The following is a 27,650-nucleotide window of genomic DNA, read 5'->3' as shown; positions in this document are numbered from 1 at the left end:
AGTTAGATAGAGTTCTAGGGGCTAGTGGAGTCAAGGGATATGGGGAGAAGGCAGGCACGGGTTATTGATTGGGGCCAATCAGCCATGATCACAATGAATGGCGGTGCTGGCTCGAAGGGCCGAATGGCCTCCTCCTGCACCTGTTTTCTATGTTTCTAAATCATAATGGTAGTTTATTAGCATTCTCCGTCACTTAAAAAATGCACGGATTAATTAAAGACAGTCAGGAAGGATTTGTTTAGTGAGGGTTGTCTGTGGCAAATTTGATTGAATTATGAGATAATAACAAGGTCAATTAATGCATTTGATGTTGGTCCGTTCTGTCTTATTCTTATCTTTTACATACACATCAAAACATTCTGGATATTAATTGCACTTCAGTGCATTAGCAGGGTGTTTACACGGGTGAAAGGGCATGGAATTGTACCAGAGAGTGAAGGATATGTACAAGGATGGCACCTCAACTGTTAAACCAATGAATATTGATTCCTCTAACTTTAAGTAACCCTTGTATTCCCCCTCTCTCTCCCACTCAAGTCCTATTGCTAATTTCACCATTTGTATTCTTTTGGTATCACCACCTCCCCAGCCAACAATGGATCATTGTGGGCTCCACCATTCACGAGTCATCGATGCAGGCTCTGCTTTGTTCTGTACCTTCCTATACCTCTACTTCTTCCTTCTTCCCCCCCCCCGTGTAGGAAAGAACTGCAGATGCTAGGTTAAATCGAGGGTAGATACAAAATGCTGGAGTAACTCAGTGGGCCAAGCAGCATCTCTCAAGAGAAGGAATGGGTGACGTTTCGGGTCTCGCTGCCTGTCCCGCTGAGTTACTCCAGCATTTTGTGTCTACTTTCCCCCTCCCAGACTCTTCCCAGTCTGATGGTCTCGACCCGAAACGTCACCTATTCCTTTTCTCCAGAGATGCTGCCTGAACGGGTGAGTTACTCCAGCATTTTGTGTCTATCTTCAGGGTAAACCAGCATCTGCAGTTCCTTCGTACACATGTAGCCATTAAGAATGGAATGTGGGTGACAAGGTGGGAGAGTTTCTGACTTGCAGCTCCAGAGATCCGGGTTCGATTCCGATTACAACTGGTAATAATAATAATAATAAATTTTATTTATGGGCGCCTTTCAAGAGTCTCAAGGACACCTTACAAATAGTTTGCAGGTAGAGGAAAAACATTTAAGTGGAATGAAATAAATAGTAGAGACATGACTAGTACACAAAGTAAAGACAGAATTCAATACAAAACACAATAATAAAGCAATTAATGCACAGTTGAAAATGGAGGGGGACGTGGGGCTAAGGATAGGCGGAGGTGAAGAGATGGGTCTTGAGGCGGGACTGAAAGATGGTGAGGGACACGGAATTGCGGATCAGTTGGGGGAGGGAGTTCCAGAGCCTGGGAGCTGCCCTGGAGAAGGCTCTGTCCCCTAAACTGCGGAGGTTGGACTTGCGGGTGGAGAGGAGACCGGCTGATGTGGATCTGAGGGCGCTTGAGGGTTGGTAGGGGGGGAGAGGAGGTCAGTGAGAGGGGGGGGGGGGGGGGGGGGGGGGGCAGATGGTGGAGGGGTGGAGGGCTTTGTAGGCGAGGATCAGGATTTTGTAGGTGATCCGGTGGGAGATGGGAAGCCAGTGAAGTTGTTTGAGGACTGGAGTGATGTGATGCCAGGATTTGGTGTGGGTGATGAGTCGGGCGACTGCGTTCTGGACCAGTTGGAGTCGGTTGATGTAGGTGGAGCTGATGCCAAGGAGAAGTGAGTTGCAATAGTCCAGTCGGGAGGAGATGAAGGCATGGATGAGTCTTTCAGCAGCGGGAGGTGTGAGAGGGGGTCTGAGTTTGACGATGTTGCGGAGATGAAAGAAGGAGGTTTTAATGACATGGCGGATGTGAGGCTCAAGGGAGAGGGTGGAATCAAAGATCACGCCAATGTTGCGGGCCTTGGGAGATGGGGAGACAGTGGTGCCGTCGATGGTGAGAGTGGGGTTATTGAAGTCTCTGTGGTAGTCAGAACAGAGTTTGATATTCTCCCTGTGACCACATGGGTTTTCTCCGGGTGCTCAAGTTTCCCACTACCCTCCAAGGACATACAGGTTTGTAGGTTAATTGGCACTGGGAAAATTTCAAACTGTTCCTAGTGCGTGTAGGATAATATTAGTGTGCGGGGATCGATGGTTGGCACGGACTCAGTGGGCCAAAGAGCCTGTTTCCGCGCTGTATCTCTAAACTCAACATAAAACAGCAATTTGCACCAATTCACAAACTCAAGATCTAATTTAAAAAAATAATGGTCTTTAATTCACATAATACAAAATAGTTTAGTCCTCTTCTGACAGAGTTTATCCGTGAGTTACTCCGTGAGTATTGCAGATTCCATAAGTGTTATCCGTAGCTTGCTAGCCCCCCCAAAAAAACCTTCTTGGATGATGCAGAGTAATTTTGTTAACAGTCTTCGTAAACAATTTCACCGCTGTAGTGCTTCACTTTGGATGATAAGTCAAAGAGTAGAACATGCCAAGACCCTAATGCATGTGACGAAACTGGTAACAAGTGTAGATTAGTCACAGGTGGAGATATTCTCCGAAGTTTCTACTTTGTGCTATAGATTCAAGTTGACCACCCCAAACATTCTTCCCCCTTCTTCCCCACCCCCTAGCTTATCCTTTACCAATTATACATTACCCAAAATACATTCCCCAGAACAAGGTATTGTCAGTATTAAAATATGGACTTGGAAAAAAAAAAAAAAAAAAAAAGTGTTTTTTAAAAGTCTCAATTATTTGTTAAAAGGTAACTAAGTGCATTTACAATCCAGATGATACATTGCAGAGAGGTTAGGGATGTTATTAATAGTCGAGACGGCTTAAATTGGTCCAGTAGCCCGGGGTCAGTGGCTGGTACATGAAAGACAATGCCCACACTGAGTGAGAACCAGTGGCGATCCCAGATGGCAGTGGCGTTCCACCAGAGAGGGGTTGTTGTACGGCAGAGCGGGGATTAGATGGGCCCCTTGAGTAAATGGAGGTGTGGATGCTGCCTCAGCCTCTCCAGCAATTCTTCCTCAGTCGGCTCCTCCAAATCATCCCTAGAGTTTAAGCAAAATGGAAATTAGAAAAGAGATCGCTGGTGAGACGGGCGGCACGGTGGCGCAGCGGTAGAGTTGCTGACGTTAGGGCCTGTCCCACTTTCACAACCTAATTCAAGACCTCTGCCGAGTTTGCCCTCGACTCATACTCGCAGCATGAGGTCGTAGGTGATGCTAATCGTAGGCACTCGTGGCATCAAGTAGGTCGGGGCGTTTTTCGTGCCTGATGAAAAATGTCCACGAGTAAAAACGGTCGTGAAAGTGGGACTGGTCCTTTTCAGCGCCACAGATCCAGGTTCCAGAGACGACGGGCACTGTCTGTAGGGGGTTTGTGCCTAATGCAATTGAATTTTCTCCGAGATCTTTGGCTTCCTCCCACACTCCAAGGCCGTGCAGCTCCGTAGGTGAATTGTAGATTGTCCCCCAGAGTGTGTAGGATAGTACGTGGGGATCGCTGGATTCGGTGGGCCGAAGGGCCCGTTTCCGCGCTGCAACTCCAAAGTGGAGTAAACCTGCCCAACCACAAAAGGAGGAAAGGGACTGACCTGAACATATCCTGCACACTCATCTGATACTCAGACTCCTGATCAGAGAAAGACATGTGGTAGCTCCGATCCCATTTGTGAATGAAGTTCTGTTGTGAATTAAACATAATTTTGACAGTAATTGATACACAAAATACCACACTGAAAAGAAAATTTGCAGAGATACAGTGGAGTCTCAGTTGCCGTGCCAGCTTCAGTCGTCTTGCTGAGTCTCATTGTCGGCAACCAGTTTTCACCCAGTCCCACAGTCATCATTACTTTTTTGCATATCTTTCCTTCATCTGTTCTACATCTCTCCATATATCACTGTCTATATCACTCGGTCCCCTCCCCCCTCCCCCCCCCCCATTCTCCAGTCTGAAGAAGGGTCTCGACCCGAAACGTCACCAATTCCTTCTCTCCAGAGATGCTGCCTGACCCGCTGAGTTACTCCAGCTTGTTGTGTCTATCTCCAGGAATTCTAATGTAGGTTTAATATCATGTTGAATCAAATGTAGGCCTCCTTGTCTGTGCAGAGTCACCACCACCTGTGCTCAAATCTTCCAAGCAAATAAGTGCGGCACGGTGGCACAGCGGTAGAGCTACAGCCTTACAGCGCTTCCACGCCAGAGACCCAGGTTCTATCCCGGCTGCTGGTGCTGGCTGTACAGCTTTTCTCCAAGATCTTCAGTCTACTCCCTCACTCCAAAGACGTCCAGGTACGCAGGTAAATTGGCTTGGTGATTGTAAAAAAATGTCCTTAGTGTGTGTAGGATAGTGTATGGAATGCCGCCTGATCCGCTGAGTTACTCCAGCATTTTGTGTCCATCCCCTTTAAGTGTCACTTTGCTGCCATTATAGAGCCAGAGACGCAGGTTCGATCCCGACTACAGGCGCTGTCTCTTCGGAGTTTGTACATTTTCCCTGTGGGTTTCCTCCCACACTCCAAAGACCTGTAGGCTAATTGGCTTTGGTAAAATTGTAAAAAAAAAAATTGTCCCTAGTGTGTGTGTGTGTGTGTCTGTGTGTGTCTGTGTGTGTCTGTGTGTGTCTGTGTGTGTAGGATAGTGTCAGTGTGCGGGGATCGCTGGTCGGCGTGGACTCGGCAGGCCGAAGGACCCGCTTCCATGTTAGAAAACATAGGAAACATAGACAAATAGGTGCAGGAGTAGGCCATTCGGCCCTTCGATCCTGCACCGCCATTCAATATGATCATGGCTGATCATCCAACTCAGTATCCCGTACCTGCCTTCTCTCCATACCCCTGATCCCCTTAGCCACAAGGGCCACATCTAACTCCCTCTTAAATATAGCATTGTTGTAAATATGTTGTATCACTAAACTAAGTTACTGCAGTAAGCAGTTTTATCTTAGAATTACTATAACTTCATACTTACCTCAAGAATTAAAGCCATAAAGAGGTTAACCCAGATTACAGCAGAGACCAGCCACCAAGCAACAAAATAAAGTTTGGACCACCTGTGGGATGAAAAAGATTCACTTTAGAAATTAAACAAGCCATCCATTATTGTAAGTGGTCTCGCAGAATGAAGAAGTAGAGAGATCGATTGTTGATTAGTACGGGTGTTGGGGGTTATGGGAAGAAGGCAAGAGAATGGGCTTAAGAGGGAGAGATAGATCAGCCATGATTAATGGCGGAGTAGACTTCACGGACTGAATGGCCTAATTCTGCTCCTATTACTTATGAAATACATTATAAATTAACATAAAAAGACCAAAAGGAAAGACAAATCTACACAAATGGAAACAGATTACACCAGTTGCTTCTTGACCACGTGGTAAAGCCACAAAATTGAACTCTGACAACACAGAGTCTTCATAAGACCGAGTTGAGCCTGTACTCACTGGACGAGGTGGGACTTCATTGAAACTTAAGGGCCTGTCCCACTTGCGTGTCCTTGGCACGCAAATTATGCAATCTCGTGGTCGCGTTTAGGCGCACGGGCATCGTATGGCCGCGCGGGGCCGGTCCCACTGAGAAGTGCGGAGGGGCATGTAGTTGTGCGCGACATCGCGCGGGGCTCCGAGACTTTTGTAACGAACGCAATCGCCGCGCGCCAACGGCCTGTTGCGGTACTGACGGCCAAAGTGGGACAGGCCCAAGACCCTGGCGCAACGCAACGTCTCATCTGCAACAGCAGCAGAAGCAGGCAAACGATCGCCGAACTCGGCCTGGGGCTCACGGCCGTTGCGGTCCGGATCCACCCCCACTTCTACTCCCAACCAATTGTTCAAGCGCTTTGATTACAACATGCACCTTAATTTAGTTCAACAAAGAAACTGACGAGTTACTAAAGAACTGGAGTAACTCGTCAGTGGAGAAAATTGGAGAAAGACACAAAATGCTGGAGGACACGTAAGTGGGAGAGGGGTTTTCCTGAATAGCGAAAGGCCCCAGTGGATGTGGAGAGGATATTTCCACTCGTGGGAGAGTCTAGGTCCAGAGGGCAGAGCCTCAAATTAAAAGGACATTCTTTTGTACTGGTGTCAGGGGTTATGGGGAGAAGGCAGGAGAATGGGGTCTAGAGGAAACAATTTTTCTCACAGAGTTGGGAGTCTGTGGAATTCTCTGCGTCAAAGGGCGGTGGAGGCAGGTTCTCAGGACACTTTCAAGGGAGAGCTAGATAGGGCTCTTAAAAATAGCGGAGTCAGGGGATATGGTGAGAAGGCAGGAACAGGGTACTGATTGGGGATGATCAGCCATGATCACATTGAATGGTGGTGTTGGCTGGAAGGGCCGAATGGCCTACTCCTGCACCCATTATCTATTGTCTCCAGAGATGCAACCTGACCCGCTGAGTTACTCCAGCTATTTCTGCCTATCTCCTGCTGTTACTTAATTTGGCCACTTGGTGGTGCTTCAGGTCAGCACCACACACCATCAACTACAGCAAAAGTTGCAATTAGCTTCAGAAACACCAACAGTGGGCCAATCCATCAAAACAGTGGATAAAGGGCCCATTGGGAAGACATTGAATGAACACAAACCGCAGCCAGTCATGTTTTAGAGTCAAAGACCATGCAGCGGTCTCTCTTGGAGAGTCTCGACTCGAAACGTCACCTATTCCTTTTCTCCAGAGATGCTGCCTGACCCGCTGAGTTACTCCAGCACTCTGTGTCTGTCTTTGGAAACCAGCTGTCAGCTAGTGTTGCAAACTGTCCCATATTAGCCGGGACATCCCGTATATTGGGCTAAATTGGTTTGTCCCGTACGGGACTGCCCTTGTCCCATATTTGACCACTACTACTCGAGTGGAGGGGACTGTCGGGTCGGAGTGCCGCGTCCAGTCCCGCCTCACCCGTCCCGATGTAGTGCAGCCCATGGAGTGCAGCAGCAGCACCTCGCCAGCGGCCCCGTCGGTCGGCAGCCCGGGCAGCTCTCCGATATTCAGACCTTCGCTTACCGCCGACACCTCCGCCATCCCTCCTTCTCATGGCCCATCATCGGCGCACGAGTAGGACGGCGCGTGGGCTGAAACTCCTCAGCTGGCCCACCGGCTGGGCTTTGTGTGCAGTCCAGCACCCGGGCAAACTCACCATTCACCCAGCCACAGCTGAGTCGGTCAACTAATTGCCGTCGGGCATTTGTCCCTTATTTTGACCTTTTGTCCCTTATTTAGCAGTCAGAAAGTTGGCAACTCTGCCTTCAGCTCATGTTGTCCATGCTAACAAGATGTCCATCCATTGAATCCCATTTTCCAGCATTTGGTTCTCGTAACGTTCTCTAGTGGTTTATACTACCTGCCCAAGCGTCTTTCTAACACTGTAATCATATTTGCCTCGACAGCATCCTCTGGCAGCTCGTTTCATAGTCCCAGCACCCCGTTTAGAAAATCATCCCTCAGGTCCCTTTTGAATCTTTCCCCTCTCACCTAAAATCTGTCATCTAGTTTAAGGCGACTCTGCCCTGGGAAATAGACTGTGCCCATCCACTGTATCTATGCCACCCATGGTCTCATGTATGTCTAAGGTCAACCCTAAGCCTCTTACACTCCATGGAAGGTGGCCTCAACCTGCATGGAGGTGCAGCAGTAGAGTTGCAGCCTTACAGCGCCAGTTCGATCCAGACTACAGGTGCTGTCTGTGCAGAGTTTGTGCGTTCCCTCCATGGGTTTGCTCCGGTTTCCTCCCACATTCCAAACACGTGCAGGTTTGCAGGTTAATTCGCGTCTGTAAATTGTCCGTAGAACCAGAGTGAACGGGTGATTGTTGGTCAGCATGGACTCGGTGGGCTGAAGGGCTTGTTTCCATGCTATATCTCCACACTAAACCATCACTTCGGAGCTTTTCCACCAGGGTACTGAACATCAACAATGAAAAGCTTTCAAAGGCAGGAACGGGGTACTGATTGGGAATTATCAGCCATGATCACATTGAATGGCGGTGCTGGCTCGAAGGGCCAAATGGCCTCCTCCTGCACCTAATGCCTATTGGTACTTGTTCCATTTCCAAAACAAGTTAAACAACACTCACCTCTCTACCTGCATCCCAGGTTTGACTTAGTATAGAGATACAGCATGGAAACCCTTCAACCCACCGACCACACACACACACGCACGACAATTTACATTTATACCAAGCCAATTAACCTACAAACCTGTACGTCCCTGAAGTGTGGGAGGAAACCGGAGCACCCGGAGAAAACCCACACAGAACGTACAAACTCCATACAGACAGCACCCGAAGTCAGGATCGAACCCGGATCTCTGGCGCTGTAAGGCAGCAACTCGACCACTGTGCCCCTATCAACAGTATCTCAGAAGTGCAAAGAAGGTTAGAAATTGAAAAAAAATAATAATAATAAATGTACTCACGGGCTCGCATATCTTGAAAACACATCCAGGAAAACCTGCCAGTTGTTCACCACCATTAAGTCCCACAAGGTAACCAAAGCCGCCTATAATGAAGGAAAACCAATTACAGCCATCGCTTAAGTTATCCAGGGCACAATTATATCACGAGTCAAGTTTCATTGGAGAAGCAGATGCAGTAATGACTGGCGCTGATTTCGGCAACTTACAGCAAAGTCATTGAAATTGTTGGGCCAATATTCCAGCTGTTCATAAGTACCGCACCTGAGTGTTGCGTTCTCTGGTGAAGCAATATCTGTCTTCAGACTAAGGGCAAAAAGATCACAAACATCAATTTCTGAACACATTAAAACGCATCATTACTACATCAGATTTAAACAAGCCTTAGCCAGGCGGCCACAATGGAGCATGTACCCACAGGGGATTTAGTTCAGTTTAGAGCAGGGGTGGGGAACCTGCAGCCTTAAGGCCACATGCGGCCTTCTAGGCCATTAAGTGCGGCCTTTTGAATGAATCAAAATTTTGTAGAACAAATCCTTTTATTTTTATTAATGTTGTTAATCTTTTATTATTTTTATTTTAATCTTAAGATGAACATGTTTAAAATACCAAAGGGTAATAGAAGATTCAATGAAATAATCCACCCCGCACGAAAAACGCTTCCTTGCTTTTCATCCACTTATTGCTGCGAATCTACATTCTCCTAATCAATTCTCAAATCAAGACGCCCTTAAGGTCACAAACAACAGATACCCATCTAGAAGATCAGCTGAAACTGCGTGTTGCAAACACATATTCAAATGCTTTCCCACAAAAAGCAGTCACAACAAAGTCATTAAAAAGTTAGTTAACTTTAGAATTAACCAATTTTTTTTCAATGTTCTTGAAGTTAGTATATAGTAGTTAGATTTTTACAAAGTAATGTACATTTTGAAGTACATCTAATTGAGGTTTCTTGGATGTGGCCTTATTAGATTACAGCTAACTTAATGCGGCATTCCAACGTGAAAAGGGTCCCCACCCCTGGTTTAGAGATAGAATGCGCAAACAGGCACTTCGGCCCCACCGAGTCCGTGCCAACCAGCTACCCTTGCGCATAACACCAACCTATACACTAGGGACAATCTTTACAATGATACTAAACCAATTAACCTAACAAAACCTGCACGTCTTCGGGGTCTGGGAGGGAACCGAAGCACCTGGAGAAAACCCACGCAGGTCATGGGGAGAACGTGCAAACTCCGTACAGAGAGCACCCGTAGTCGGTATCAAACCCGGAACTCTGGCGCAATGAGGCAGCATGGCTACCCCTGCGCCACTACAAAGTAAAAATAAAGTGTTGGTTTTCTATTGTGAAGCTAGTCTAAAACAACTGATTGTATTTTCGGAGGCCCTATAAGCTCTGCACATCCCATGAATCTTGGCTGCAAGCTTTGAATTTGTTTTCCCATAAACAGCCAAAGATAGTCAAGGTAAACAAATTGGGAAGACGAGGCGGAGGTGATAGCAAGGTTATCTTTACTGGTATCAGCATTGAGATCCGGAGCTGTGTGTTCCCATCCTGATCAACTGGAAGCCCTTGTCATAGTATGATACAGGGTGGAAACAGGCCCTTCGACCCAACATCCCATCTACCCTAGTCCCAACTGCTCATGTTTGGCCCATATCCCTCCAAACCCGTCCTATCCATATACCTGTCTAACTGTTTCTTACTTTTGCAATAGTCCCTGCCTAACTACCTCCTCTGGCAGCACGTTCCATACACCCACTGCCCTCTGTGTGGAAAAAGTTGCCCCTCAGGTTCATTTTCCCCTTCACCTTAAACCTATGTCCTCTGTTATATGTTTATAGTGTTCAGCGGCTCGCCACTGGCCAGGGATGAAGATGTTTACAGTCAAATCCTCTTTACCCCCACAATGAAAAGAAGAAAACATAGAGACATAGAAAGTTACCCCTCAGATCCCCATTACGTTTGTTCCCCTTCACCTTAAACCTTGGCCCTTTGGTCCTCGATTCCCCAACTCTGGGCAAGAGACTGTGCATCTTCCCAGATCTATTCCTCTCATGAATTTGTCCACCTCTATAAGGTAACCCCTCATCCACCTGCGCTCCAAGGAATAGAGTCCCAACCTACTCAACCACTACCTCTGACCATGGAGTCCTGGCAACATCCTCGTAAATCTTCTCAGTACCCCTTCCAGCTCGACAACCTTGTGCTCGGTTATGGGATGAAAACATCACAAGAGAAGGCCAAAACAGCCATCAATCCTGCCCCCACTATCCAACATGTTCTACAATGTTCTACAATGGCCTCAATTCTCCCACTGGGCCAATTTTCCCATAACCATCAACTTCAAACATTTACCTCCACGGTAAATATATCTAATAATCTTGGGGATGAAGAATTCCAGGGATTCATAGAAAACAGGTGCAGAAGGAGGCCGTTCGGCCCTACGTACCAGCACCGCCACTCATTGTGATCATAGCTGATCGTCCCCAATAAATAACCCGTGCCTGCCTTCAGGAAAGCAGACTATTATCTAAATGGTGGCCGATTGGGAAAGGGGGAGGTGCAGCGAGACCTGGGTGTCATGGTACACCAGTCATTGAAGGTAGGCATGCAGGTGCAGCAGGCAGTAAAGAAAGCGAATGGTATGTTAGCTTTCATTGCAAAAGGATTTGAGTATAGGAGCAGAGAGGTTCTACTGCAGTTGTACAGGGTCTTGGTGAGACCACACCTGGAGTATTGCGTACAGTTTTGGTCTCCAAATCTGAGGAAGGACATTATTGCCATAGAGGGAGTGCAGAGACGGTTCACCAGACTGATTCCTGGGATGTCAGGACTGTCTTATGAAGAAAGACTGGATAGACTTGGTATATACTCTCTAGAATTTAGAAGATTGAGAGGGGATCTCATAGAATCTTACAAAATTCTTAAGGGGTTGGACAGGCTAGATGCAGGAAGATTGTTCCCGATGTTAGGGAAGTCCAGGACAAGGGGTCACAGCTTAAGGATAAGGGGGAAATCCTTTAAAACCGAGATGAGAAGAACTTTTTTCACACAGAGAGTGGTGAATCTCTGGAACTCTCTGCCACAGAGGGTAGTTGAGGCCAGTTCATTGGCTATATTTAAGAGGGAGTCAGATGTGGCCCTTGTGGCTAAGGGGATCAGGGGGTATGGAGAGAAGGCAGGTATGGGATACTGAGTTGGATGATCAGCCATGATCATATTGAATGGCGGTGCAGGCTCGAAGGGCCGAATGGCCTACTCCTGCACCTAATTTCTATGTTTCTATGTTTCTCCCCATATCCCTTGACTCCACTAGCCCCTAGAGCTCTATCCAACTCTCTCTTAAATCCATCCAGTGATGTGGCCTCCACTGCCCTCTGTGGCAGGGAATTCCACAAATTCACAACTCTCTGGGTGAAAAAGTTTTTTCTCACCTCAGTCTTAAATGGCCTCCCCTTTATTCTAAGACTGTTTCTGGACTCGTCGAACATTGGGACCATCTTTCCTGCATTTAGCTGGTCCAGTCCTTTTATAATTGTATATGTTTCTATAAGATCCACAAATTCACAACTCTCTGGGTGAAAAAGTTTTTCTCAGCGTGCTCGGAGGAGAAACTTCTACACACCAGAGTTTTAAATGACTGCTTCCTTGTGACGCCTGTATGGCCGTGAGTAGTCGCCCAGAGAGTCGTACCTTGTTCTGGTCGCCGCTGGATTTTCAACATTTTGAGAATTTTCAGCGACCTGCTGCGACAATGACGGGTGCCGGCAAGTCGCCGAAAAAAAGAAATCGCCCAAGTTGGACAAGCCTTATAGGAGAAAATAAAATTTGCACTCAGATTCAAACTTGCCTTGAATTCGTAGAGTTATTGGGAGCTGGTATTTTATCTTTGAAAAGCACGACACCAACAATTGCAAAGACATAATAGGCGACCTGCAACAGACAGAGAGCGACACAGGTTAAAATAAAAAGGAGAGAGATGGAAGTCGATATTGAATAGTTCTGTAACCTTGTCAACGCCCTTTAGGTTGTGACTCTTTGCATACTTGTGCACTGTATCTCACCCGTACTAAGTATATGTGCCGATAAAGTATTCGCACAAGCCTACAAAGTGATACGATATCCGCCATCCAACATCACTATTAAAAACTATATGTCCATCAAGCATGCACTCAATGAGGATTTTATTTTTTTTAAATGCCCCATTTATTGAAGGCTGAAAAGTGCATTATTTTCATAATGGATGACGTTGAACTAAAGATCCACCACTTACCACAAGAATTCCAGCAAAAGCTCGCAAATTCTTAATCAGATCGAGAAGACTGCCAGCAACTAATGCCATCAACTGAAAAAAAAAAAGTTCAGATGGGGAAAGTCATTACAGCGCACAAAAATGTATACGGCATGGGCAGCTCAGTGGGAACCTCACATCTCCATTACTTTTGGAACGTATCTGGTTTAATTAATTTCTTGCCACAAACACTCCCACCTAGGGTTGGTGCAGAGGGAGAGTTGCCGCCCCACAGCGCCAGGGACCCAGGTTCGATCCCGACTGCAGCTTCTGCCTGTGCGGAGTTTAGACTTTCTCCCTGTGACCTGTGTGGGTTTTCTCCGGGTGCTCCAGTTCCCTCCCACACTCCAAAGATGCACAGGTTTGTAGGCTAATTGGCTTCTGCAGAATTTTATGTAGGTTAGAACTAGTGTGAACTAGTGTGATCATTGCTCGACGTGGACTCAGTGGGCTGAAGGGCCCGTTTCCACACTGTATCTCTAAACTAAACTTCCATTACATTACTAGGCACTTCCCCAATAAATCCAATCAGTAAAAGTGATTTTATTAATTTGCACAGCTGATCAAATCGGACTCGGACTCGGACCAGCATTACCAAAGACCAAACTACTTTAAGTCAGAAATACACTGTATCTGCTTTAAATTATTATTTTGCCACAAAACACTTTACACGTCCACAGACGGGTGGCGCAGCGGTAAAGTTGCTGCCTCACAGCGCCAGGGACCCGGGTTTGATCCTGACTACGGGTGCTGTCTGTGCGGAGTTTGTACGTTCTCCCCGTGACCTGCGTGGGCTTTCTCCGGGTGCTCCGGTTTCCTCCCACATTCCAAAAGACGTGCTGGTTTGTAGGTCAATTGACTTGGTGTAAATGTAAAATTGTCCCTAGTGTGTGTAGGATAGTGTTAGTGTATGGGGATTGTTGGTCTGCGCGGATTCTGGATTTGTGCATATCTTTTCTCATTGACTGACAGTGTTTGATTCTGGTATACCAATATCTGTTCATCATTAGTTGTTCATAAATAAGTGAAATAACATTGTTTTGTGCTATTAAAGTCACCCGGGGTAAATGGTTCGAAACAGGTGGGAACCCTGCCACATGTAAACTACAGATTACATACGGACATTGGTCGACTGGTTTGTTGTCCAAATATTAATTACATTTTACAAATGTTCATTTCCCCCATTAAAAAGCCACAATGCAATAGGTATATTTTCATCCCAAAAGTCACCTTGATGTTGGGGATTATACGAAGGAAGCGGAAAACAATGAGCATGTTCGCCAGCCGAACCGTTTCCCAAAGGCTGAGTAATCCGTGCAAATCTGGATTCCTGCAGGGACCAGAGACCGTTTCAATTTTGATCACTTATTCGCAGCAGACAACAGTGGCAAAACAGTGGCGGTGCTGGCTCGAAGGGCCGAATGGCCTACCCCTGCACCTATTGTCTATTGTCTAAAAAGACACTAATGCTGGGAACACATAACCAATAAACTTTTATGACCAGCCCACGGTGGTGCAGCGGGTCGAGCCGCTGTCTCAGTGGCAGAGACTAAGGTTTGATCCCGACCTCTGGCACTCTGTGTGGAGTTTGCACGTTCTCCACGTGACTGTGACCACTCTAGTTTCCTCAGAGTGCTCCGGTTTCCTCCCACATCCCAAAGACATGTAGGTTTATGGGTTGACTGGCCTCTCTAAGTAGTAGCTCTACTCAATAACCAAAAATCTGTAGCCTCCTTTTGCTCTGGTATTGTATTTAATTCACATGTTTAAACCATAATGTTTTATTATTAATGTATCATTCTTAATTGTTACTGTATGTGGTGTTGTTACTGACGAGCGGAGCACCAAGGCAAATTCCTTGTATGTGTACATACTTGGCCAATAAACGTATTCATTTATTCAACTAGTGTGAATGGGTGATCGATGGTCAGTGTGGACTTGGTGGGCTGAAGAGCCTGTTCCCATGCTGTATCTAAACTAAACCTTGAAGCTTCTTCTGGAACACCATGTCATACAGGGTTTATTTTTATATAGCATTTTATATTGTCTTAAAATTAATGTTAGTATAGAGACTAGTGCAGCCGCCCATTGTCAAGTGAGCAACCTTACATGCAGTGTAAAGATTTAAAAAAAAGGGGGGGGGGGGGAATAAAATGTGGCAAATTGTGCACATTTTCAGAAACATCACCAATTGAAAAAATATTACCAATTTACAATAAATTCAATGTGAAAGTTAACACATACCATCCTGGATGAGGGAAGCCGTATGCTACAAGAGACGACAGCTGTAGGATCTAAACACAAGTTCAAGGATTACACAACATCACAGGGACATTGTACAGGGTCTTGGTGAGACCACACCTGGAGTATTGCGTACAGTTTTGGTCTCCAAATCCGAGGAAGGACATTATTGCCATAGAGGGAGTGCAGAGAAGGTTCACTATGATATGCCATTTATTGTCACTATACATGTACAGTGAAACTGAAAGCTGCTCGTACTCAGTGCATACATACAATTTAGCACAAAAAACAAGAAACAGAAAAACAAAAACAGAAGGGAGAAGGGTGGGGGGGGGGAGATAGATGCACAATTCTGCGGCGCTACATACATATATACATATATACAGATGGAAGTCCGGGTGTTGGGCAGTGAAGTCAGTGCATGTGTGCATTTGAATTAAGAGACTGATTCCTGGGATGTCAGGACTGTCTTATGAAGAAAAACTGGATAGACTTGGTTTATACTCTCTAGAATTTAGAAGATTGAGAGGGGATCTTATAGAAACTTACAAAATTCTTAAGGGGTTGGACAGGCTAGATGCAGGAAGATTGTTCCCGATGTTAGGGAAGTCCAGGACAAGGGGTCACAGCTTAAGGATAAAGGGGAAATCCTTTAAAACCGAGATGAGAAGAACTTTTTTCACACAGAGAGTGGTGAGTCTCTGGAACTCTCTGCCGCAGAGGGTAGTCGAGGCCAGTTCATTGGCTATATTTAAGAGGGAGTTAGATGTGGCCCTTGTGGCTAAGGGGATCAGAGGGTATGGAGAGAAGGCAGGTACGGGATACTGAGTTGGATGATCAGCCATGATCATATTGAATGGCGGTGCAGGCTCGAAGGGCCGAATGGCCTACTCCTGCACCTAATTTCTATGTTTCTATGTTTCTATCACCTTGCTCAGAACTTTAGCAGTTGTGCTTCCAACTGGCTTGCAAGCACCAACCTCCCATTTGCCCAGTCACCAAGTGAGCAGTGCTTCACACAGGCAAATTAAAGTGTTAAGGGCCTGTCCCACTTGCCGATTTTTTTCGGCGACTGTCCGCATCATTGACTGGCGTATCGGGTCACCGAAAAAGTCGTGGCGTGACGACGTATTGGCGCGCGGCGTCTCCTCAAGTGTCGAAAACATTTTTTTTTGTCGCTGCCGGAATTTGAAATGCTCAAAATCTTTCGGCAACCGTGATATGTCAGTCAATGACGCCGTCAGTCGCCGAAAAATATCGCCAAGTGGGACAAGCCCTTCAGTACACATTCTGCCAAATAACACACAAGGAGCAAGGCTCAAAACAAAACGTTCTTCAAGGAACAGCACCCAAATCTCAAGATTATTCCAGAATCAAGAATAATAAATTGATCAGAATTAAGCCAGTCAGCCCATCAAGTCTAACTCGGTTCAGTTTCGATTACTGTCACGTGGTCACAGGTACAGCGAAAAGCTTTTGTTGCGTGCTGCCCTGTCAGCGGAAAGACAATACATGATTACACTCAAGCCGTTTACAGTGTACAGATACAGGATAAGGGATCATAGTTAAAGAAACAAATGTTGCTGTCGGAGTAGATATTCAAGAGTGTGGAGCGATTGTAGATCTGCTTCAGTGGCCAGCACGCAGATATTCACATGGGTTGGGCACCATCTTAGCCATTTCTCCTCTCAAACCCATCCTCCTGCTTTCTCCCCATAACCCCGACATCCAAACTAATCAGCACCACAAACTAAACACTCAAATCGAGTCTGTTTGCACGATCCCCCTGTGACCTCGTGGGTTTTCTCCAGGGTCTCCTCCTTCCTCACAAGATCCAAGGAAGTGTAGGTCTGAAGGTCTATCAACTTTGGTAAATTGTAAATAGTCCCTCGTGCGTAAGATAGTGCTAGTATAGGGGGTATTCGCTGGTCGGTGTGGGCTGAAGGGCCTGTTCCCACACTTCATCTCTAAGAGACTTGCATAAAAACGCCACAAGAATGGGTCTTTCGGCTCATAATGTCGGAGCCATTGTGTAGGATGTGAAAACTGGGGTAACATGCATCTAGTGTATGGGTGATGATTGGTTGGCATGGACTTGGTGGGCAGAAGGGCCTGTTTCCACATGGCATCTGTAAACTGAACACTCCTCTTTCAGAATTATAACAATACAGACTCGGTCTTAATTTGTCTGACATTTTTATAGAAACAGAAAATAGGTGGAGGAGGAGGCCATTTGGTCGTTCGAACCAGCACCGCCATTCATTGTGACCATGGCTGATCATCCACAATCAGTAACCCGTGCCTGCCTTCTCCCCATATCCCTTGATTCCGCTAGCTCCTTGAGCTCTATCTAACTTTCTTTTAAATGCATCCAGAGAATTGGCCTCTACAGCCTTCTGTGGAAGAGAATTCCACAAACTCACAACTCTCTGGGCGATTTTTTTTTTTTCTCATCTCAGTTTTAAATGGCCTCCCCTTTATTCTTAGACTGTGGACCCTGGTTCTGGACTCGCACATCATTGGGAACATTTTTCCTGCATCTAGCTTCTCCAGTCCTTTTATAAGTTTCTATAAGATCCTCTCTCATCCTTCTAAATTCCAGTGAATACAAGCCTAGTCTTTCCAATCTTTCCTCATATGACAGTCCCGCCATCCCGGGGATTAACCTTGTGAACCTACGCTGCACTGCCTCAATAGCAAGGATGTCCTTCCTCAAATTAGGAGACCAAAAAACTGCACACGATACTCCAGATGTGATCTCACCACATCTTTGAACTACAGAGACAAGGTCGCAGGTTGAAACCCACGAACTGCCAAAAGGACCTATATTTTAGCCATCGAGATCTTAAAAGACGACACTTACCAGTAAAATGAGAGTTAGCAACCCATCGAATAGATTGCTTTTGTAAGAACAATAACCCTTAATGCCGAGAGCAAAGATTTTCAGTGCCATTTCCAAAAGATAGTACAGGACAAAGGAACCATTCACAACCTGGGAAGCAAAAACAATAGCATTGGCTTGATTTCCCTGCAGTCATTAAAAAAAAAAAAAAAAAAAAAAAATTGAAAAGTATTAAAACTCCTCTAAGTTTACAAAGCAAGCGTTTAAAAAAAAAAAAAAAGACTTACTCCAGAAAAGAAGCCATCACGCTCAGACATGGGCTTGTCTGCATCAAGGACCAGTGCAACCTATTAAAAAAGACAATGCAGTCACCAGAATTGTCATCACTTGCGCTACATCTTTCTTGGGCAGCTTTCAAGCCTGTATGAATAAACAATTTCTCGAATTTCAAGTAGACCTTTCATTTCATAGAAACATAGAAAACATCGAAAATAGGTGCAGGAGGAGTCCATTTGGCCCTTCGAGCCAGCACCGCCATTCATTGTGATCATGGCTGATCGTCCCCAATCAATAACCCGTGCCTGCCTTCTCCCCATATCCCTCGACTCCACTAGCCCCTAGAGCTCTATCTAACTCTCTCTTAAGTCCATCCAGTGACTTGGCCTCCACTGCCCTCTGTGGCAGGGAATTCCATAAATTCACAACTCTCTGGGTGAAAACGTTTTTTCTCACCTCAGTCTTAAATGACCTCCCCTTTATTCTAAGACTGTGGCCCTTGGTTCTGGACTCGCTGAACATAGGGAACATTTTTCCAGCTTGTCAAGTCCTTTTATAAGTTTCTATAAGATCCCCCTCATCCTTCTAAACTCCAGTGAATACAAGCCTAGCCTTTTCAATCTTTCCTCATACGACAGTCCCGCCATCCCAGGGATCAATTTCCTTCCTCTATCAGTCCCTGACCCACACTTGTCATCCTGCTGGTTTCACTGTTTGTGTTCACTGTTTCATTGCCACAGGAGGCTGTCGAGGCCAAGTCAATGGACATTTTTAAGGCCAAGAGAGATAGATTTCTGATTAGCACAAGTGTCAGAGGTTATGGGGAGAAGGCAGGAAAATGGGGTTGGGAGGGAGAGATGGATCAGCCATGATTGAATGGCTGAGTAGACGATGGGCCGAATGGCCTAATTCTGCTCCAAACACTTAAGATGTGCCTGATCAATGTTGGGATCATTTTGATGAACAACATCCGTCCGAATGTTCACCACCTTCTCCCAGAAATCCGTGGAAATTTAAAAAAAAAAAATATATCTTTAAAAAAGTCACTACTTACAAAAATACAAATCAGATGCACCGTCACCATCAGGTTCCCCACATAATCAGCATTGCGGTGGCACAGCAGCGTCTGGACTTTCTGCAAGAAGGATGATCGATATGTCGGCTTGTGTGGGTGCTGAAAGAGAATAATGCATCATACAATTGACACACCAGCCATGATCACATTGAATGGCGGCGCTGGCTCGAGGGGCCGAATGGCCCACTCCTGCACCTATTGTCTACAATCAAATCTTTCATCAACAAAATTCAAAACACAAAAGTTGTCCTGGAGAGAGTTGAACCACCCCCCATTAAATCTCGAGCTTAGGATCCTTCAGTTCCGGCCAAAAATAGCGATCGGACTAAAAGCACGATGGACAAGAGTACTTCCCTCACTTAGTGGACTAAACAATAAACAACAGTGGTATTGTATAAAGTGTGGAAACTGCTCCTTCGGCCCAACTTGCCCACACCGGCCAACATTTACTAGCTAGTGTACACTAGCTCCACCTGCCCACATTTGGTCCATATCCCTCCAAACCTGTCCTATCCATGTCTGAAGAAGGGTTTCGGCCCGAAACGTTGCCTATTTCCTTCGCCCCATAGATGCTGCTGTACCCGCTGAGTTTCTCCAGCATTTTTGTGTACCTTCGATTTTCCAGCATCTGCAGTTCCTTCTTAAACACTATCCATGTACCTGTCTCTAACTGTTTCTTAAATTTTGGAATAGTCCCAGCCTCAACTACCTCCTCTGGCAGCTTGTTCCATACACCCACCATCCTTTGTGTGCAAAATGTTACCCCTAAGATTCCTATTAAATCTTTTCCCCATCGCCTTAAACCTATGTCCTCTGGTCTTCAATTCACCTACTCTGTGCATCTACCCGATCTATTCCTCTCATGATTTTATACACCTCTATAAGATCATGCCTCGTCCTCCGGCGCTCCAAGGAATAGAGTCCCAGCCTACTCAACCTTTCCCTATAGCTCAGACCCTCTAGCCCTGGCGACATCCTCATAAATCTCTGTATCCTTTCCAGTTTGACAACATCTTTCCTATAACAATGACTTGCCACTGTAAACCCTTTGCAAGCGATCACATCACCTGCAAGCCCCTTATTGGAGATAAAAGGCTTTTAGACGAGCATATGGACATGAGGGACCACGAGCAGGCAGATGAGGTAACTTCATCTTGGCATCATGTTTGCCTTGGACACCGTGGACAAAAAGACCAGTTCCTGCGCTGTTTTTTTTTTTTTTTTAAATACTCCTAAGAGATGCAATGCAGAAACGGGCCCTTCAGCCCACCGAGTCCGCGCCGACCAGCAGTCACCCCGTACACTAGGGACAATTTACAATTTTACCAAAGCCAAATAACCTACAATCCAGCACATCCAGTGATCGCTGGTCAGCATGGACTCAGTGGGCCGAAGGGCCTGTTTCCACTCTGTATCTCTGAAGTCGAAAATCAGCAATAGGTGGAATGCTCATCGTGTTGAGTTTCGTTGTCTATAACTCATTTTCACCTAGCACAAAGCTAACAACGGCCCCGTTTCCTTTATTAGAGTTACTTTTGTTGCATATCTCTCTAATCACCATCTTAATCTTTTGTTTCTATTTGCCCTGATTCTCAGTCTGGAGAAGGGTCTCGACTCAAAACGTCACGTAATCCTTTTCTCCAGAGATGCTGCCTGACCCGCTGAGTAACTCCAGCTTCTTGTATCTATCTTCAGTGGAATGATCAACAAATGTCAACGCTAATACCCGGGCCAATCCCAAATTTAAACAGGCACAGAATTAATAACGTTCAATGACAAACCTCTCTCATAGTTTCCTTCTGTAATTCATCAAAGAGGATTCGAAACTGTTCAGCTGTTACACAGTCATGTGTGAATGCCTTGGCTTGCTAGAAAAGTAGAAATGATTGCACTAATTAAATCAAATAACCTATACTTAGAACCGATAGGCATTGTGTTATTGCGTAAGCAACGTTTCAAAGCAGAACTGCTATTCAATAGACACTTTTGTCCAAGTATAAGTTTCCACTAGTGGGAGAGTCCAGGGCCAGAGGTCATAGCCTCAGAATTAAAGGACATTCCTGACCGAGGAGAAAATTTCTTCAGTCAGAGGGTGGTGAATCTGTGGAACGACACCGGAGAGCCGACAGGGAAAAAGGTTGGGTCCTCGAACAGGGATGAGATTAAACAGTTCCCCCCCCCCCCCTTCCCCCCCGAACACACATATACACAGCTAAAAAATAAAAAAATAACTAGATTCAGATACATTTAACGAGACAAAAATAAAAAGGACAGACGGACTGTAGTCGAGTCATTGCCAATAGACGCTGCACACCACCATAACTTGGATGACAAAACAGAGCGCAGTGGAGGCCGTTTCTCTAGATACTTTCAAGCGAGAGCTAGATGGGGCTCTTAAAGGTAGCGGAGTCAGGGGATATGCGGAGAAGACAGGAATGGGGTACTGATTGGGGATGATCAGCCATGATCGCATTGAATGACGGTGCTGGCTCGAAGGGCCTATTCCTGCGCCTCTTGTCTATTGTCTATTATCAGGAACAATTTGCAATTATACCAAGCCTATTAACCTACAAACCCGTACGTCTTTGGAGCGTGAGAAAAAAACGGAGAACCTGGAGAAAACACTCGGGGGGCGCAAGAACGGGCGAACTCCGCGAAGACAGCATCTGTAATCAGGATCGATCCCGGGTACCTGGCTCTGTGAGGCAGCAACTCTACCGCTGCGCCACCGTGCCGCCTAGCTCCCCACATTGCAGAAGGATATTCAGTTCCACACCAAAATGTTAAATCACCTTAATCATTTCTTGCTTATGCAATGGAGACATGGTCACTTTCTGCAGGACTTGGACCACGGTGTTGGTGTTCACCATCATTCTCCTGATGAAAAGAGACAAGATCATTTTTAAATCATGACTTTGTCGTCACTTGTACTTAGCGGCTGGGGTGCCCCACGACTCAGCGCTGGGACCCCAGTTAGTTACAATATATATTAACGATTTAGACAAGGGAATTAAAGGTGACATCTCCAAGTTTGCAGATGACACAAAGCTGGGTGGCAGTGTGAGCTGCGAGGGGGATGCTATGAGGCTGCAGGGTGACTTGGATAGGATGGGTCAATGGGCAGATGCAGTATAATGTGAGGCTATCCACTTTACTAGCAAAAACAGGAAGGCAGATTATTATCCGAATGGTGTCCAATTTGGAAAAGGGGAGGTGCAACAAGACCTGGGTATCCTTGTACATCAGTCAATGAAAGTAAGCATGCAGGTACAGCAGGCAGTGAAGAAAGCTAATGGCATTGTGGCCTTTATTGCGAGAGGATTTGAGTATAGGAGCAAGGAGGTACTTCTGCAGTTGTACAGGGCCCTGGTGAGACACCTGGAGTATTGTGTGCAAGTTTGGTCACCGAATTTGAGGAAGGACATTATTGGTACTGGTCAATTGTTACATCATGAATTAATGCATAAGAGAATACTATTTAGAAAGCAAATTCAAGTTTTTTTGGTTTTTAGTTTTAGAGATACAGCATTGGAAAGGCCCTTTGGCCCACCGAGTCCACGCTGACCAGCGAACCCTAAACATTAACACTATCCTACACAGACTAGGGACAATTTATACTTCTACCAAGTATACAAACCCGAGCCAATAAACCCACAAACCTGTAAGTCTTTGTGGAGTGTGGGAGGAAATCAGAGATCTCAGAGAAAGCCCTCGCGGTCACGGAGAGAACGTACAAACTCCGTACAGACAGCGCCGGGATCGAACAAGGGTCTCTGGCGCTGCAAGCACTGCAAAGCAGCAACTCTACCGCCGAGCCACCCACATGGTGTTTTGACAATGCAATATTTCAACTCCATGGCACATGAAGTCATAATCTCTGACAAGGTTTAGAAATGGAGTCGGAATGGATTATATTTGGAATAATAGGAGAAGATACCAATTTAAATAAAGATCAAAATGTTTTTTTTAATTATGGGTTAATAATTGGAAAGAAATTGATACTTAAATTTTGGAAAAATACAACCATACCAACTGTTAAAATGTGGATTAGGAATATGATGGACATAGCACGCCTTGAAGAAATGAGACTCCGACTAATAGATAAATATGACCAATTCTTAAGGAGTTTCATCGACTTTTTGGAATCATGTGATGCAGCGGTACCGTAAGGATTGCTGATTTCAGTTCATGATGCGGATAGATCTACATCTCCGAATACAGATTTGAAAAATTCTCTTTTAAGGGGCCTTCTCTTCTATTTCTACTTTCCACTTTCTCTCTTCCTTTTTTATTTTTTATATACACACTTCACGTTTTTCTACTCTCTACCATCTATTTTTCCACTTTTTCCCCTTTCTATTGTTTTCTTTTTCTTGTCTTGCTTACTTCCTTCTCATAACCTAAAACTAGAGGTTGTACATAGAATGGATTACAGTATTACATAGTTGGCACCTAAAATTAGGTTCCACTGTACTGTTTTGTGCTGTATTAACTTCTAATAAAATAAACAAAAAACAAAAAAAAACAAAAAAAAAAAAAAGAAGTGGAGTCCCTTACAAAGATCCCCTTCTTCCACCTTTGGTGGCATGCCCACAACAAAGCACCTCAAAGGCACCACGAATACCCAAGCACCGGCGGACAATGGACGTCTGAACAGAACTCTGCAGAAAGGCAAAATAAAATGTATGAACATATTGCAGTCATACAGTTTGGAAACAGGCCCTTCGACCCCAACGTGTCCCATCTAAACTCGTTCCACCTGCTTGCGTTTGGCCCGTATCCCTCTAAACTTGTCCATTCCACATACCCGTCTAAATGTTTCTTACACCTTGTGGTAATACCTGCCTCAAGTACTTCCTTCCATACACCCCACCACCATTTGTATGAAAAAGTTATCCCTCAAGTTCCTATTAAATCTTCCCCCCCCCCCCCCCCCCCCTCACCTTCTACCCATGTCCTCTGGTTCTCGATTCCGAAATCCAGAGTCTTCCAAAATACCGGAGGAAGAATTTTCAAATCTTCCATCAAAATATTAATGAATGGTTGATGGACAACATGCACTCAGTGGACCAAAGGCCAATTTCCCTGTTGTGTCTCTATGGCGTTCGTGTCACGTGGATAGATTGCATATGTATCTACAGCGAGATTAATGGAAAAATATTTCTGCTTTCACTGGATCAGAGTTCCAGAATAGAGTTGTACAGCATTGAAACACTCCCTTCGGCCCAACTTGGCCATGTCGACCAACTTGCCAAATCTGCCTGCGTTTGGCCCATATCCCACTAAACCCATCCCATCCAAATGTCTCTTAAACATTACGATCGCATCCACCTCCTGCAACTTGTTCCATACACCCAACATGCTCTTGAATCTTCTCCCCCTCCACATCCGGCCCCCGCCCCCCAAACCTTAAACCCATGTCCTCTGCTTCTCCTGCTCTGGGCAAAAAAACGATGCATTTACCCCATCTATTCCTCTCATGATCTTGTGCACCTACATAAGATCGCCCCTCATCCTCCTGCGCTCCAAGGAATAAAGTCCTTGCCTGTTCAATCTCTTCCTACAGCTTGGGCCCTCTAGTCCTGACTGATTGAGTTACTCCTCAGGAACTCAAGTTACATTTCTTTCCTGAAGGCTCCAATACTCTTGACAAAGACTCATCACCAGGTACGAGTAGTTTAGTTTAGAGATACAGCGCAGAAACAGGCCTTTCAGCCAACCAAGTCTGCACTGAGCAGTGATCCCCGCACACCAACACTGCCCTCCGCACGCAAGGAACAATTTTCATTTTTACCAAGCCAATTAACCTACAAACCTGTACGTCTTTGGAGTGTGGGAGGAAACCAAAGAAAACCCACACGGTCACGGGGAGAAAGTACAAACTACATACAGACAGCGCCCGTAGTCAGGATCAAACCCAGGTCTCTGGCGCTGCCCATTATAAAGCCACCATAGTAAAGATTACAAAAATCTCAGCTATACCCCTCCCTCTCCCCCCTCTCCCTCCCATCTTTAAATGAGCCAAGATGCATTGAAGTTCTTCTTGCGACCAGCATTTGGGACATGCGCTGACAATGTGTTCCTGGGTAACTTTACCCAATTTGTGCCATTGATAAAATAACAGACAAAACAGTTGCTGTGTATAAAGCAGAGGGAATATTGAGGGTTATAAAGTAGGGGGATGATTGGGTTAACTTACGAGGAGCGTTTGATGGCTCTGGGCCTGTACTCACTGGTGTTCTGAAGAAAGAGGGGGGATCTCATTGAAATCTACCGATCAATAAAAGGCCTAGATATAGATTGAACGTGGAGGGGATGTTTCCAGTGGTGGGAGAGTCTAGAACCAGAGTACACAGCCTCAGAATAAAGCACCTACTTTAGAAAGAAGATGAGGAGGAATTTCCTTAGTCAGAGGGTGACAAATCTGTGGAATTCATTGTCTTAGACGGCAGGAGAGGCCATGTTATTGGGGTTTTTTTTTAAATTGGAGATTGGGGGGTTCTTGATTAATAAGGTGTCAAGGCTATGGGGGAAAAGGCAAGGAATTGGAGTAGTAGGGGAAAAATAGATCAGCCATGATCAAATGGCGGAGTAGACCCGATGGGCCGAATGGCCTAATTCTGCTCCTTTGTCTCATGAACACATACCTAAATATATGATGGGGAAAAAAACTGAATAAACCAAATCATATTTTCTCATTTTTTTGCTGAGAGCTATTTATTGTAACTTGGTATGTTTAGTTAGTTAGATAATACTTGGGCTTTAGAAACATAGAAACATAGAAATTAGGTGCAGGAGTAGGCCATTCGGCCCTTCGAGCCTGCACCGCCATTTAATATGATCATGGCTGATCATCCAACTCAGTATCCCGTACCTGCCTTTTCTCCATACCCTCTGATCCCCTTGGCCATAAGGGCCACATCTAACTCCCTCTTAAATATAGCCAATGAACTGGCCTCAACTACCCGCTGTGGCAGAGAGTTCCAGAGATTCACCACTCTCTGTGTGAAAAAAGTTCTCCTCATCTCGGTTTTAAAGGATTTCCCCCTTATCCTTAAGCTGTGACCCCTTGTCCTGGACTTCCCCAACATCGGAAACAATCTTCCTGCATCTAGCCTGTCCAACCCCTTAAGAATTTTGTAAGTTTCTATAAGATCCCCTCTCAATCTCCTAAACTCTAGAGCTTTGGGCTTGCTCTTCTTAGTTGAGTGCTTATCCTGGAGTTATAGCACAAGTACTTTGTCTATTAATTGTAATCGGTATAATCTCTGGGGGGGGGGGGGGGGGAATCAATGAACAATCAAAGTAAATGATAAGGTAGACAAAAATGCTGGTGAAACTCAGTGGGTGCAGCAGCATCTATGGAGCGAAGGAAATAGGCAGTGTTTCGGGCCGAAACCCTTCTTCAAATTTGCTCTAACCCAAAAAAAAAGGGAAATAAAATTGAAACAATCTCTTTTCAACGCCGTCCACATCTCCCAGGGGAAAGATGATATGAAGAACTACGAAGGCCAGAGCTCAGTCCTCTATTCATAAACAGCGGAGCTAAATGGTTGTCACGAGATTTATGTAGTGGTGCCTCATTACAGAAACACTAATCAAACTTGCCCTTGGGAATCCGCCTGAAAGCTTTAATTGTTCGTGAAAAGCAATCACTGCCCAAAAGGAATACTTACGAGTAAATATCCGCGAAATTGGTTATAAATAATAGCCGTCAGTAAATTCATTAACAAGTAGGTTCCTGAGGAGACAAAAAGCAGCAACTCAATTTTCGTTCATCTCCCGATTAAGTTACTGGAAGTTGCCAGACTTACCGTTTAAATCTGTGTCACCAACATTCACAATGAACAGATCCCATGGTTGGTGGGCGGCACGGCGGTAATGTTGCTAGCTCATAGCGCCAGTGACCTGGGTTCGAACCCGACTACGGGTGATGTCTGTAGCCACTTCACAAGATCAAAAGGTTTCAGAGGTTATGGGGAGAAGGCAGGAGAATGGGGGCTAGGAGGGAGAGATAGATCAGCCATGATTGAATGGTGGAGTAGACATGATGGGACAAAATGGCCTCATTCTCCTCCTATTCCTTATGATCTTACGAGCATATTGCCTCCCCGTGACCCTGTGGGTGCTCCAGTTTCCTCCCACACTCCAAAGGGGTATCGGTTTGTGGGTTAATTGGCTTTGGGAAAACAAATTGTAAATGGTCCCAAGTGCGTGGGATAGTGTATGAGTGATCGCTGGTTGCCGTGGCCTGAAGGGCCTGTTTTGGTGCTGTAAGTCTAAAGTCTATGGCAATGTCCAGAATTTATAATTGAATGGTCCACTAGATACCACAATGGCAGAGAGATGACCAAGTCCCTGAATGTGGAGGTGTGTGTTTTCACACCTATGTACCTCTTGCCTGATGGAAGAGGGAGTAACCGGGGTGTGACTCATCCTTTATACTGCTGACACTTGCCGAGGCAGC

General features: G+C 45.5%; 1 protein-coding gene across 1 annotated transcript in view; it reads right to left on the bottom strand.

The window, feature by feature from the left end:
• Positions 1–2,278: 2,278 nt before the first annotated feature.
• tpcn2 (two pore segment channel 2) overlaps positions 2,279–27,650 on the bottom strand; it is a 41,003-nt gene continuing 15,631 nt past the window's right edge. Inside the window, exons 8-23 of the mRNA XM_055649195.1 lie at positions 26,860–26,924; positions 23,741–23,844; positions 21,976–22,060; positions 20,965–21,051; positions 19,163–19,282; positions 18,120–18,179; positions 17,854–17,982; positions 14,994–15,043; positions 13,980–14,079; positions 12,732–12,803; positions 12,309–12,391; positions 8,658–8,754; positions 8,452–8,534; positions 5,014–5,095; positions 3,638–3,726; positions 2,279–3,092 (exon numbers count right to left, since the gene is read on the bottom strand). Of these exons, the coding sequence (XP_055505170.1) occupies positions 3,005–3,092; positions 3,638–3,726; positions 5,014–5,095; positions 8,452–8,534; positions 8,658–8,754; positions 12,309–12,391; positions 12,732–12,803; positions 13,980–14,079; positions 14,994–15,043; positions 17,854–17,982; positions 18,120–18,179; positions 19,163–19,282; positions 20,965–21,051; positions 21,976–22,060; positions 23,741–23,844; positions 26,860–26,924 (1,394 nt within the window). The 3' untranslated portion in view covers positions 2,279–3,004. The remainder of the gene's footprint in view (positions 3,093–3,637; positions 3,727–5,013; positions 5,096–8,451; positions 8,535–8,657; positions 8,755–12,308; positions 12,392–12,731; positions 12,804–13,979; positions 14,080–14,993; positions 15,044–17,853; positions 17,983–18,119; positions 18,180–19,162; positions 19,283–20,964; positions 21,052–21,975; positions 22,061–23,740; positions 23,845–26,859; positions 26,925–27,650) is intronic.

This window comes from Leucoraja erinacea, chromosome 18 (assembly GCF_028641065.1).
Source record: "Leucoraja erinacea ecotype New England chromosome 18, Leri_hhj_1, whole genome shotgun sequence".
Taxonomy (NCBI): Eukaryota; Metazoa; Chordata; class Chondrichthyes; order Rajiformes; family Rajidae; genus Leucoraja; species Leucoraja erinaceus.
This window is presented reverse-complemented; position numbering and strand designations above follow the sequence as displayed.